General features: G+C 37.2%; 1 protein-coding gene across 1 annotated transcript; it reads right to left on the reverse strand.

Annotated features, from left to right (window-relative positions):
- Window positions 1-1201: 1201 nt before the first annotated feature.
- CCDC196 (coiled-coil domain containing 196) lies at window positions 1202-13747 on the reverse strand. Its single transcript, XM_044231115.1, has 10 exons — window positions 13698-13747; window positions 13444-13596; window positions 12064-12160; window positions 11320-11370; window positions 9600-9677; window positions 9314-9397; window positions 8618-8677; window positions 8103-8244; window positions 1944-2002; window positions 1202-1321 (listed from the first exon to the last, which is right to left on the reverse strand). The coding sequence occupies exons 1-10, from the start codon at window positions 13745-13747 to the stop codon at window positions 1202-1204; spliced, it is 894 nt and encodes a 297-aa protein (XP_044087050.1).
- Between the last annotated feature and the right edge of the window lie 455 nt (window positions 13748-14202).

The raw sequence follows: 14202 nt of genomic DNA on the forward strand, positions 1-14202 counted from the left end.
CTACATTAGGTGGTCAAAATGAAAAGATGAACAAGACATAGTACTGGGCCTCAAAAAAATCACAATCTGGTGAAGGAGAGAGCTCAGTAAACAAATAAGAAATTGCAATATAATTCATTAAGTGTTATGATAAAGACAAGAGAGCCTGGAACAGTGATTCACCAACCTGGCTGTGCATAAGAATTTCTGAAGGAGATTTTTAAAAATACAGATGCTCTTCACTATTCTTAAGAGATGATTTAAATGATCTAAGGGAGGGGCCCAGTGAATTGGTATCTTCAAAAGCTCCCAGGGAGATTCTAGTATAAGAGTTGGGAAGGAGAACCACTGGGATAGGAGAAGGACTCAAACTCAGCCCTAAGGACAAATGATAACATGCAAACACACAAAGAGAAGAATCAACTTTGTGTAGAGGCATGGAGATAACAGGCCTCATGGTACATGAGGGGACTTATAAATAGGCCTGTTGAGCTGAATATAGTATACATCAGCAAAGGGAGATACAGTGAGAGAGGAGCCTGGGGATGTAGGCAGGAGGCAGATCATTATATGGTCTGTGAAGGTGCTGGACTTTATACTAAAGTCAATGGAAAACCAGGATGGAAGAAACATGATCTCATTCCTTTTTTGGAAAACACCACTTCAGGTGCCATGGAAGATGGGTTAGAGGAACTGGAAGTGGGGAAACCAATTAAAAGGCTGTGGTCATCTAAGCAGGAAAGAGGGCCTGAACTAAAGCAGTGGTGGGTGGAATATAGGAAGGTAGAAGTTATTCAAGGAAAATGTAAATAGGAGAGAGAATCATCAGGGCAGTTGGACATGGTAGGTGAGAGAGTAAGAGAAATGTATGGCACATAATTTTCCTTATTTTGTACCTATTTTTACTTATATGCTTGTGATGGATCTGCCCAGAATGAAACATTCTGAGGAACAGCATTTTATGTACTTGTTAACAATATACAGTATGGTTTGAATCTAGTCATTTCAACATCAAGAGCTATCAAAATAATCAGAGACTGTTTTACAATCCCTAAACGACTAAATTCCTGACATAATTACGGTCAAGCATCTAACCTGCATTTCCACCCAGTTTGGTGGAGACATAGTAAAACACTAAAGCAAAGGTTTGAGAGATTTTAATTAACACAAATGGTTGTGCCTAGACTTTAAATCGGCCCAAAGCAAATGGAGTGAAAGCCTTCTAATCCTTCAGAGCTTCATCTGGCAGTGACCTCAGATACAAGAGCCTCCCTCCTACATCGTCAAACTGACTTCCTCTAGTTCCTTGTTGTTCTGTGTAGGTCTTTGATCCCAGAATTCTCTACAACATAGAGGAGGAAAAAAGAACAAAAAACAAAAAACAGCTAAAACATCAAGTGCCCTGGCATTCACTATACAAATCTCCTAAAAATACTAAATTAGAATGTGCTTTAAAAAATAAATTCCAGGGGTGCCTGGATGGCTCAGTTGGTTAAGCATCTGCCTTTGGCTCAGGTCATGATCCCAGGGTCCTGGGATGAAGTCCTGAATTGGGCTCCTTGCTCAGTGGAAAGCCTGCTTCTCTCTCTCCCCCTCTCTCTCCCCCTGCTCAATCTCTCTCTCTCTCTCCATCCTTCTCAAATAAATAAATAAAATCTTTAAATAAAATAAAATAAAATAAAATAAATTCCAGGGGCATCTGGGTGGCTCGGTTGGCTGAGCAGCTGATTCCATTTTGGATTAGGTCATGATCTCAAGTCATGGGATCCAGTCCTATGTAGGGTTCCACACTCAGCAAGGAGTCTGTTTGGCTTTCTCTCTCTCCCTGTCCTTCTGGCCCTCCCCCCTTCTCTTTCTCTGAAATAAATGAATACATCTTTAAATAAATAAATAAATTCCAAAAATCTATACCCACTATCTATGCAAGACTTTAAAATAATTTTGAAAATGAAAGTAATTCTTACCACATTAGATTCATTTTTGCTGGTACTTGCTCTGCCCATAGTTGTAGTGCTTATAGTATCTGGTGGGAAACATTAGGAAAATGAGAGCTTTTTTGAGAAAAAACAAAATGAAACAAAACCTGGTTTTATTTTGAGTTGCAAGGCTACTAACATTCATCACACATTACATACAATATCATTGCATTACTGTAGGAATGACTCTGGCATTAGCATTAATGTGGATTTTCTAAATGTTGTTTAGGAATGACTCTGGCATTAGCATTAATGTGGATTTTCTAAATGTTGTTTTAGAATATAACTTCAAACATTATTTTTAAAGTTGGAATGGCAAACCTATTTCAGCTAAGGGCTCATGTCTCTCAGGCAGAAGAAAATAATTTGAGGACTGTATGCAAGCAGAAACAATTTTATTTGAGAACCTACAAAACTGTACTTTTAATACAACTTTTAAATGAAAAAAAGGAATGATAAATCATATTCATATATACACACCCTCAGATAACCCAGATACATTTTCCATAAAAATGGCTCACTGTAGATAGTGGAGAATAACAACAACAAAAAAAGATAAAGGTGGGCATGGGGACAAAAAAGAGAAGGCAGGGAGAATGACAGGCATAGGCTGAGTAGAGAAGAAGAAGGGAGCCAATAAAAAGAGGAAAAACGAAGAATTGGGGGATGTTAAACAGGCTCTGTAGTGAGTCTGTCCTAAGTCAGGACTGCCAGGATACCAGTTAAGTTTGGGTTTCAATTAAAAAAACAAATAATTTCAATAAAAACCATGAAATGTTTGGGAAATACTTAGACTAAAAAGTTAACTATCTGCAATTCAAATTGAACTGAACATCCTCTTTCTGTTTGCTATATATGGCAACCCTATCCTAATAATCCTGTTGAGCTTCCTGTGTGTAATATAAAAAAGTTTGGAAGCTATTGTCCCTCATTGAAATAATCACAATTTTAATAAAGGTACAGTTTATTTTTTTCAACCCTCAGGATTTATATTTAGGAAAGAAGAATTTTATTCTCCTCCTGGACTTCTGTGGGGTTTTATTTATTTTTTAAAGGTTTTATTTATTTATTTGGCTCAGACAGGGAGAGAGAGTGAGAGAGAGCACAAGCAGGAGGAGCTGCAGGCAGAGAGAGAAGCAGGCTCCTCACTGAGCAAGGGGCCTGATATGGAACTGGATCCCAGGACCCTGGGGTTATAACCTGAGCCGAAGGCAGATGCTTAATCAATTGAGCCACCCAGGTGTCCCTCTGTGGGGTTTTATAGGACTAAAAAACAAAAACAACTTAGTTTAGAAATTAACTTCATAATCTACTATTAGTTACTAAAGTAACTACTATATAGTACTACTATAACATAAACCTAACTTTGACATTCAAAAGGTTCAAGTTGTTTCAAAGCTTTAAAAAGCCTGTATTTGAGAATGTTACTATTTATCAAGAACCCAGATTCAAGCTAACCGTGGGTTTCCACCCCTGCCTTTCAGCCTTTTAACTTAACACTATTATTTTCCTTTCAGCAGCACATACTGGAGTATATTTCAGCCATCAGGAAGAGTCATACTAAAGTGAAGTAAAGGTTAAAGCCAGGAAGAATGACTTGCTTTGGGAACGGAGGGAGTTAGAGAATAAATAAGGTCTCAAGAGTATTCATTTCCCACCTCAGTGGGATTTCATCTGAATTTATAAGTGTAGCAAAATATTCACATCCAACCTTCAGCTTCTTCTCAAAAGAGCTCAAGAAAATGCCAAGAGTACGAGTTTGGTAGGGGGAGGGGGGAGGAGAAAAAAGAAGTGTCAGAATCAAATGTCTTATCGTCAGTTACATTATTACCGAAGATAAATTTCTTCTTAAACTACCAGCAGGCATGATGGGAAATTCAGCTGAATTTAAAGATTACTTCTTGCCTGTGCTACGATAGGTGGATGCCAAAGGCCACGAACTGTTCTCTTGACTCTACAGAAGCCAGGGAAAGGCTGTTACACAGCTTGGGTCAAATTGTAATTTTACACTGCTGGGAAAATAAATCCCTTCAAATGTGACTCGTCCCCAGAAGGCACTCACTCGGTATTAAATGTTCTTCTCTTCTACAAGCCTAGGTGAGGCAGTATGCCAAATAGATTGCACTGGAAATGGTAATGCTATAACCAGGGCCTCAAGAGAATTTACAAGTAGGGATTGTTTAAAGTGTATCAAAGTAATAGTAACACAGAATTCTGTTTTGCCAATCAGATAGCTCACACCACTGCAACACAGCCAACCAGCACACAGGACAGCTGGTGCAGGAGGAAGAATTCATGGGAGAGAAACTTTTCCTTTACTTGGAAATGTCCAGAACAGAAGGACCTGTACCCGGATTTGCTGGGAAGTATGTCCCAAACGACATTTTATCCTTTAAGACAGGTTTGTGAAATTCAATTCTGTTGAGACTAGAGGAAAATGAACCATATATAGGAACATTATTATGTACTTAAACTTCAAAAAATCACCACCTTGTGTAATTGCTCAACTCATTTTATAATTCAGTGTCCTGATTACCTGATTTATCTGTGGTTGAAAGAAATAGTATTAGACAGGGATTGTGAAGGAAGCAGACAGTGAATGTTTTTGGAAACGAGGAAACCATAGTTCAAGAAGCAGAGTAACAGGAAGGATTGTAGAGCAGAATACTGAGGTTAGTAAGATCTAACCAAGGCTGCCAGTAATACACCTCAGAGCAACAGAGCATGGCAGAAAACATTAATAATTTCTTTTTCATTTGATATATAAATGTAGCACATTTTGTCCTGCGGGAACAGAAGACCAGTCTCTCCCACAGTGTATCAGGGTTCCTAAATCACTATTTGTGGACTAGAAGCCTAGATGTGATTGGTGCCACCTAATGGGAAAAATGCAGAATTACAAACTGTCAACCCATGTTGAACTGTTTTATTACTGACCAAATTACCCATAGGGAGTATGAGTCTTCATTGGGAGGATAATACATTAAACAGTGATAAGTTTGGATTTAAATTATAGCCGTTAGAGGTGGAAAAGTCACAAGACATCCCATACTTTAATTAGGAGATGAGCTTGGATACAGAATCAGAAGCCTGCCGTCTCTAGTTTCTTGTTTTATGAGACCTACTCCATAGAGTCATCATTAGTGAACATAGTGAACATTACACAAAACCACATGCTTTCAACATGCTCTATAATATGTTTTGATTATTTTAGACAAAGGAAAAAACTGAAACTAAATGACTTCCCTGGGTTATTTAAATATTCAGCTTCAAAAATAAGACCTGCAACTCATATATCTAACTGTAGATCAAGTGTTTTTTCCATTAAAATACTGTTTCCAAAAATTTGATGTCAAGATGATTTTTTTCTTTGAATGGCAACTGAGATAAATTTAGAAGGTGATAGAACACAGCATTAAACACTCTGTAAATCACAGTGAGAAAATTACTCCCTTTTCAATTCTTTAAATTTGATGGCCTCAAGGAGAAAGTTTCAGTTTGTTGCTGGTTTTCTTTAATTTAAAACTCTCTACATCTTGCTAATCTCACTTCCTAATAAAGATAATGAGATAAAACAGACCTCAGGCTTTAGCGTCTGGTTGGAACATTAAAATTTTGTTTTTCTGTATCTTTACTAAGTTTATTTTCAGTTTTGGAAAGCTTTATCAGTTTTTCATTGAAAATAGTAATATTAATTTTATGTTCCAGGAATGCATTTAAGAAATTAAAGAAGTCAGTCTAAACAGAATATATTGAAAACAACAAACCAAGTGACACAGAAGTTGGGAAACATGAGCACAATTAAATCGCCTCCCTATCATATCACTGCTGGTAATGATATCTTAACACGATTAGTTTAAAAATCCCTCTATGAAAAAAACTAATGCTTTTGTTTTCTTTTCAGTAGTCAAAAAAATAGGTCAACATAACCAAAATCTAAGACTCAGATTTCAGATCCATTGAGGCTCAAATAAACCCAAAGATTTTGTATATGCGTGTGCTAGAAAATGAAACTGGCCTATAATCAGTGTTCAGTAAAGGCACAATCAATAAAGCACAGGAACAATGGGTAGCACATGCTTGTGGCTACTTTCATTGGTGGTAACTGGAATTTTAGTGCCCTATCACTTAATTCTCCAGAAGCATAAGAGGAGAGAAGAGAAAAGAGAGTACTGATCTGTGGGCTGTCCTAGTCCAAATTTCAAAGATCCAATGTTCTACAAACAAGGGAAAAATAGAAATCTTCTAAGGTGATTGAATCGAATGGAACCCTTCACCACTTATTAATCTTGGCTGGATTTGAATCTGGAGCTAAAAGATTTTTAACTCCTTACTCTAAGATCCCTCGGGATGACCTTCAGCTCATTTTAAACAAAGTAAAACAAGGATCTGTCATGCTTGTACCCTCTTCTCCTCTAGCTTTTTAATTTATACTTTAATAACTTACTGCTTCTGATTGCATTCTAGGTTCTTATTTGAGAAGAAAACCTCGAGCTTCTTACTGTCCAATTCTTATCAAAACAACAGGTAAAAGAAAAACATTTAAATATGATATAAGCGCCTGGCTGGCTCAGTCCATAAAGCCTGTGACTCTTGGGGTGGTGAGTTCGAGCCCCATACTGAGTGTAGAGATTACTTAAAAATAAAATCTTTAAAAAAAAAAAAAAAAAAGAAGAAAAAATATAAGTAGAACACTGGCTAAAGGATGAGTAGTCGATCCAACCTAGGTTGGATTACAAAATTTTGTAAATTTTATATATGAGTCAAGTCAGACTGACAGTACTATGTACCTGGACCAAATCATCTTGAACTGACCCAATGCTTTTTAAAATTTTCAAATTAATATTTTTATTAGATTGTGCCAACAAAAAGATAAGAAACAGCCTAGAAAATTTAGATTCTGAATTCATTTTAGAAATATTATTGAGAACATTAGCTACTATAACACATACAGAATGTCTTGTCTCCATGGAGAAGAAATTTCTCTCTGGTCTCAAAACTAGTAAAAGCTATATTTCTTGAGCAATTGGTTTATTATTATTTTGTGGACACTGTGAATCCATGTTTCTTTTTCTGGGAACTACAGAACCAAGTTTGAAGCCCGCTTCTAGTAACTATATAGTACTTTCATTATACATATTCATGTATTTACTTGGGCTCAACTTATTTTCCCTTTTTCTTGATTTACTCATCTATTTATTTAAATCTTATGTGCTGTGTGTGATTTTATCAGATGTTCAAGCCCTTCATGGTATAAGATTGAGTAAAAATTAGAAATATAGAGGGGCACCTGGGTGGCTCAGGTGGTTGTGTCTGCCCTTGGCTCAGGTCATGATTCCCCGGTCTTAGGATGGAGACCTCCATCATGCTCCCTGGTCAGTGAGGAGACTGTTTCTCCCCATTCCCCACCCCTCCCTTCAACTCCTGCTTTCTCAAGCTCTCACTCTCTCTTTCTCAAATCAATACATTTTTAAGAAGAAATGCAAGATATACATACTTACGCTGTTACTGATAAAATATTGTTATCCCCTAACGATGATTTCTCATTGCATGTGTTTTCTTTAAAATACAGAGTTCAGATTCATAGATCCCTTAAAATTTAAGAAGTCTTTCTTCTGCCCCTCAAAAGCCATTCCTTTATTTTTTTTTTTTAATAGTAAACTATACAATTTCCTCTAATGATGCCATAAATTCTTTGGAGGGGAAACGCTGATAATCTCAGAAGAATATTTGGATTAGTGAAACTCACAACCACTGTCAGAAGTCTATCTCTTTGGCTTTCTGTTCTGAAGTAGCAGAGTCTACTCCAACAAGATTCATGAGACCAAACTACAGTAATTCCTAAGAAAAGGGTACAAGTGGGGAGGAAACTAATATACTTTCAGGTACCAACTTTGTACTAACTACGTATACTAAGTACATAATATGTAACTTAGTCTTTACAAAAGAAAATTTCATTTCCTCCAGAGGAATCCTTTCTTTACAAGACCTTCTGAGTAATAATGATAGTGATAAAATTTATTAGATCACTACTAACATTTAACTTACGGGGTGCCAGGCATTGTGCTGTTCACTTCATAAGTAATAGAATGTTCGCTGTAAAATAAAATAAAGGCTCAAATTGTGTGCCTATGATACTCCACCTACCTCGGGACCCAGGAAGATTAAAATATGCTTGCTTTGGTTCCAAATTCTGCTGTAAGTATAGGGATAATTTCAAGTCATTGGCCTTCTGGTAGTTCTTCAAGGCTTCAATTCTCAGCTCAATCACTTTGCCATTGAAGTCATTCTACAAGGCAACATTTTCAAAACTACTCATATAATACTGGCCTCTCTAAAGGACCTGTAACCTGATCCTTTTTACTCAGAAGTTTAAAATCATCCCATCATGTTCAATCTTTAAAGTTGGGCAGAAAGTATTTGTGATTTTCCCCCCATTTCAAATAGAACAAAATCAAGACTATATGGGAAAAATGTATTTAAGTTATTCAAGGTGAAGCTGGAGACAGGTCTCTGCAGTTACCTCCCCATGAAACGTTTTCTTTAAGCAGGATAATTGGTCATCCGGATGAGAGACTTGGGGTGAATATTATGAAACTAAAAGACCTTATATTGTCTGAATGAAATTGTATCCCATGTCAAACCTAGGAAGATCTTCGTACCTGAAGGATGTTGGCTTGTTCCTGGTACCTGACCCATTCCATTTTCCTCTGTTGCTTTTCCTGGTGGAAGAAAGAGCCTCTGGGTGACAAAGTAAATTGAGATCAGAAATCATTGTTCTCAATATGCTGCAAAGACGTTATAACAAAGTACAATATCATTAAATTCACTAATAAATTGGCTTCAACTTTTTGGTCCTTTTAGTAGGGCCCTACCTGTATAATCCGTGCTCTAAAAGCTAAAAGCTAAATGAATAGAATACTTATCTATGGATAAGTGTGTTGTGGGAAGATTAAATACAAGCATAATATTTCTAAATAAATGTTCAAAAACAAATCAGCTATTACTTTGAGATTACATAGTTATTGTGGAGTTGTCATTGTTCATATAGTTTCTCCTACTTTGCCTTCACTAACATAATTTCCCAGAAACTTGCAGTGTGACTCTGACTCAAATATAATATCCCAAGGGAATCAGATCTCCTATAAAATTTTTATCAGTTCAAAAGCACCTGCTTCTTCCTCTCCCACTTCCTCTGCCTGTGTTCCCATTCTTGCTGTCTCTCTATCAAATAAATAAGGAAATAAAATACTTTTTTTTTAAAAGAAGCACATTGTAGTTTACACAGATTACTGCTACATTAAAAATTTTAATCCATCAGTTCTAAAAGCTACTACCATTCAGAAAGATCACACTACCTTCCTTTTCTCCTTCACTTTCTCTGCACCTGATGTCTCCAGTTCATTTTTGGTCTTCCTAGATGATGAGGGGGTTTTAGGAACCTGGGATAGAAGAAAAGAGCTAAAGGAATAGAAGGTCCCAGAAGAGAAATGCAATGTCTTAGCAGACAGTAAATCCAACCTAACCTAAAGGCTCAAATCCTCACTATCTGCCTACCCAAATTAGCCTTCATTGTCAACAGGCTGTTTCCAGCAATGTGGAATCAACAACCTTGAAATTCTAAGTACTATGCTGTCCACTTGCCTTCCCATCGTGCAAGTCTGCTTTGTTTTTTATCTGCGGTGCTTTTTGTTGACCACCAAGTTCTTCTGTGTCGAATGTCTGTAGAGAGACATTATGGCAAAGCTTTAAATTAGTGGGAATTAGTGAAGGAAGTGGAAAACCAACACAAGTTAAGGCTTTGGTTTCTGTCAGTCAGCAACCTGTCAGGGTTCGACATGAAAAATGGACTATGAAATGGGGTTCAGAATCGAATAAGACCTTCCATTTGGTCTCGAGTATACCTTATAATAATAAGACCTATTAACTGTACCCTTGTTATATGTCATCACTACTGTAAGCTACTTACACATTACTTATTTATAACACTCCATTATAAACTTTCTCATTTAATCCTCATAAGACTATTTTTATTTCCATTTTATATAAATGAGAAAAGAGATTCGGAGAGGCTAAGTCATTTGTTTAGAGGAGTACACAGCTGAAATTTGAACCAGATCTTGTGGACTCTAAAGCCTATATTCTTAACCACTGGGCTGCTGTTCTTCTCTCTCCATTTCTCGCTATCTAAAATTATGAGTAGGGAACATCAATCACAAGCTAATGTGTGTGGACATCACTTATAAAAAATCTTTGGGGAGCTTTGCGGAAGCTGGATTTTGAGAGAGGAATTGTGCTGGCACATTTCCTATCACAAGGACTCAAATAAAGAACCAAAACTGATAATTCATAGAACTGATTTGTAGCTGCCTCTGAGAAGTAGGAGCAGATCTCAGGTCAGGATGCAAAGCTGGATGGTATCCTGATTATTTGTGGTAAGGTCAGATGAAAAAAACAGTCAGAGATCACATCATATGCTGTTTATATCACAAGACACAATCTGTTTTTCTAGTTTTAAGTCTATGAAAAAGCACACGGATCTCAAGGAGTTAGTCCACAAAGGGATTTACACCCCCATATGGCTTCCCAGCAAAAGGCCCTACTATTTTATTTTAAACAGTGAAGTGATTGTTGCAAAATCATAGGAGAATTAGAATTATATATTCATACATTCATTCATTCAACTTACATTTATTAATTGTCTACTATATTCCAAGCATTGTGCTACGTACTAGGGATTCAGAGATGAACAAAGAAATCAAGAAACTGGAGGAAGTTGTAGTCCAGAGAGGGCCAGGGAGACAAGAAACAAGTAAAATAACAATTATAAAAATAAAAATAAAAATAATGAACTTAATTATAAAGAGTGATGTGGATGACATAAACAGAATTCTATAATAGAAAGTAGGGGAGGGGTGCCCTGTTTTACATGGACTAAACAAGGAGGGCCTCCCTGACGAGGTGATATTTAAGGAGACCTGAAGGATAAGAGTGAGCCAACCAAAAGAAAATAGTATTACAGGCAGAGCAAAAGCCTTGAGATAAAAAAAGGTCTTGGCATGTTTGAGAATCCACAAGGAGGCCAGTGTGGTGGTTGCACAGAAAGTAGGGAGAGGACTTCTTTGAGAGGATAGAGGTAGGCAACAGCCACAATAAGGAGTAGATTTAAATGGTTTCCCTAAGGAAAGTGAAATGACTTGATTGTTTCAAAATATCACTTTGGCTGCTGTGCAAAGGATGGATTGGAATGAGGTATGGGTGGAAGCAGGGACATGACAAAATGAGAATGGGGACATGAGGAAAGGGAAGTTCTTTGCTTTAGGGTCTGTAAGACAATACTATCAAGAGATCCTTAGAGGCACACCTTGTTCCATAGCATCTCCATTTCCTTCCGAAGCATCTTGTTTTTCCTTTCCTGTTGGGGGGGGACGACAAACCAAACAAACAGAAATGTGTTTGTCCAGTCACTAAAGTGAAGTTGGAAGAAATTATTAAGTAATGAGGGGAAAGGGATGGGGATGCAGGTATATAGCAAACCATAGAGGAAGGCAATAAATAGGTCTAGCCCAAAATCCAGGAATGTAAGAGGTGAGTTTGATGAGATGACAGTACAAAAATAATAACAATTTTGAATAATAACTATAATTATGGTATTTGTAATATGTTACCAACATAATTGAGTTCTTCACACAACACTTAAGATGTTCTGGTCATATGGCAATTTTTCTGGGGCATAGACCACTAATTTCTAATTTTTAAGATCATTTACCTTGTTGGTTTTTAAAAAATCTTATGAGTTTCCCAGAGCAAACTATTTCTTTTATTTTACTTGGTATTTTCTATTCTTTATGAAATATGAAGGGTTAATATGCTTGTATTACTAACCTTTAGATTAAGTTTTTAAAAGTCAAAGAAATAAAATTTTTGCTAGTTAGTCCTGAGTCTGCCCAACATTTCATCTGACTCCTTTTTAGGTCGAGGAGCTATGAGTATCAGAGCCTTAGGTGCTCGAGATGAGCTCTCTCTCTTTCCTTCCACATCTGATGATAGCAATTGAATGGAGCCTTGTACAGGAGACCATTTCTTAGAATGCCTACCAACCTCTTACCAGATTCTGCTTCATCTCCTCTGCTTCCTTAATGAGCTCCATGACTGAGGATTCCTCACTCCCCTTCCCTGCCATGATCTGCCTCATAATCTGCAGACTTGAAAGAAGAGAAAGACATCACAAAACATAATACTTCCTAAAGAGTAATATTAATATTCTGGTAAGCAGTCAGAAAGTAGACTACCATGGGAATGAGATGGGTGCTAAAATCACAGGAGTTAATGGAATTCCTTCTGGACGTAGAAGGTCTCTATAGGATGATCTCATCCCCCACCAACATTTGCCTCAGCTCTGTGCTTTATAATGAGTTCTGTGTTCAGTAATGCTCAAAACTTAGGTCTCCAGCTGCCAGTGAGTCTCTTCCTCACCCCTTCAGAAAAATGTTTTTGTAAATGGCTTTTGAAGTAGAAAGGATGATTTTGCCCCTGTGAAGAATGAGGTCAAAGAATCTGTTGTCTTCAGCATAAATTCCAGAATTATGCCTTACCCCATCTCTGTTTGTATTTCTCATATAAAGACATTTGAGTTAGTTGGGGAAACCCCTTATATCCTTATGGTAGCTCCCAACATACAGTCCAAGCCATCAAGAAATTTCTAACAAAATCTAAATCAATACCAAGTAAGTCAAAGACTCTCTATTCTTTAAAGGAGTTCAATTTATATTTACATTCATTATACTTTTTCCTCCTTAATTATAAGCAGAGATGTGAACCTTTGTGTTCTCTAGCCCTAAGAGAAGTTTGTTTCTGCACTGCAAACAGCTGGTGCTTGACCACAGTGTTCTGCCTGGCCTTTGTTCTCCAAAAGTCTGAGTTCCCTGGGATGCCTACACTACGGGCAGAGAATGAAGGTAGACCCATTAAGGTTAGATTATCTGAGACTAGAAAGGAGACAGAGTTGGTGGGTCCCAAGAACAGTGAGTGCTCAGATAAGAGTTGAGATTTCATCTACCTAGTATATTTAGAGAAGCCAGACTCTAAATCCAGAGGACTCATAGGCCCGGAAGATTTCTCCATTTCACTCCTTGGCAAGGGAAGAACAGAGACATCTATCCTAAAGTGATCCCACAACCATGAATAAGGAGCTATCAGTGTAACCAAGACAGACTGAAATACTAAAGGCTCTTCTCTGTTTCTTGGATGGGCATCCTAGGGAAGAAGAGTAGTAACTGTAACCTCCTGAGATGAGGATTGAATCATATTTAATTTTACTAACAGAAAACAAAGGTTTACTTGCCACTGATTTTGTGGTTATAAATTCTTTATTTACATAGCTAAATATCTAAATCTTTTTTAAAATGTAAATAATCATTGTTAATCCTCTGGATTAAAGTCCTCCAGCCTTTTTCCCTCTAAGAAACCCTGAGTAGAAGGCCTTTACCTTCTTTGTTTTTCCTCCAAGTTAGACATCAACTTCTGGCATAAGAGATTGTTCTTATCTTCAAGAGGTTTTAGCATCTCTAGCAGTTCCTGCTTCCTTAGCTTTAGGTCCTCATTCAGTTCCTTCAAGTAGTTCTCATCTATTTTGGAACATCTGTGGGAAGAATAATATCTGCCTTTAGCCTAAGTTAGTAACAGAGACCCTCCTTTTCCCTCTGGATAGTTACCACTTGGCATCTTCTGTCCATGACTCACCTTGGTTTTGAAGGCAAGTAAGATCCTGAAGGGTTTGAACCACTAGTCATTTTGAAGGGAAATTTCTACTCTAAGAATAGAGAGGTCTTCTTGGAAACATGTGCCTTATTGTTCCATTCAGTTAAGTCATCATCTTTCTGCTGCTGTTCTTGAATCTCCTGTTGCATTGGACTGATTTTAGTTACAGCTTGAGTCACAATGGCACTAAGACCACAGAATCACCAGGACTTTTAAGTGTCTCCAACATCACTGACAGCTTGTTGAATGAAAATACTATTAGATACATCTAACCAATTCTTGCCTTAGCTTTAACCAATGCCCAGTATTTTATTCTGAAGTCTCTGAAGGGGATAGAATCAGAACATATCTATATTATGGAATTCCTAGAAATTTGTGGCCAGTCAAAATTAACTCATGAATACCATCTTCCATGGCAGTTAACCTGCATGAAATGTCTACTACCAGTAGGTCACAGTACCAGATTCTGAGAGTAAGAAAAAGATAA

The sequence above is a fragment of the Neovison vison genome, chromosome 13 (assembly GCF_020171115.1).
Source record: "Neovison vison isolate M4711 chromosome 13, ASM_NN_V1, whole genome shotgun sequence".
NCBI lineage: Eukaryota > Metazoa > Chordata > Mammalia > Carnivora > Mustelidae > Neogale > Neogale vison.

Coding starts and splice junctions, on each gene's coding strand:
- CCDC196 (XM_044231115.1), bottom strand. CDS start 13,747: ATGACTAGTGGTTCAAACCCTTCAGGATCTTACTTGCCTTCAAAACCA. Junction 13,597..13,697: donor TACTTGCCTTCAAAACCAAG/GTGAGTCATGGA, acceptor TTCTTCCCACAG/ATGTTCCAAAATAGATGAGA. Junction 2,003..8,102: donor TAATCTTCCTGGGTCCCGAG/GTAGGTGGAGTA, acceptor GTTTCCCACCAG/ATACTATAAGCACTACAACT.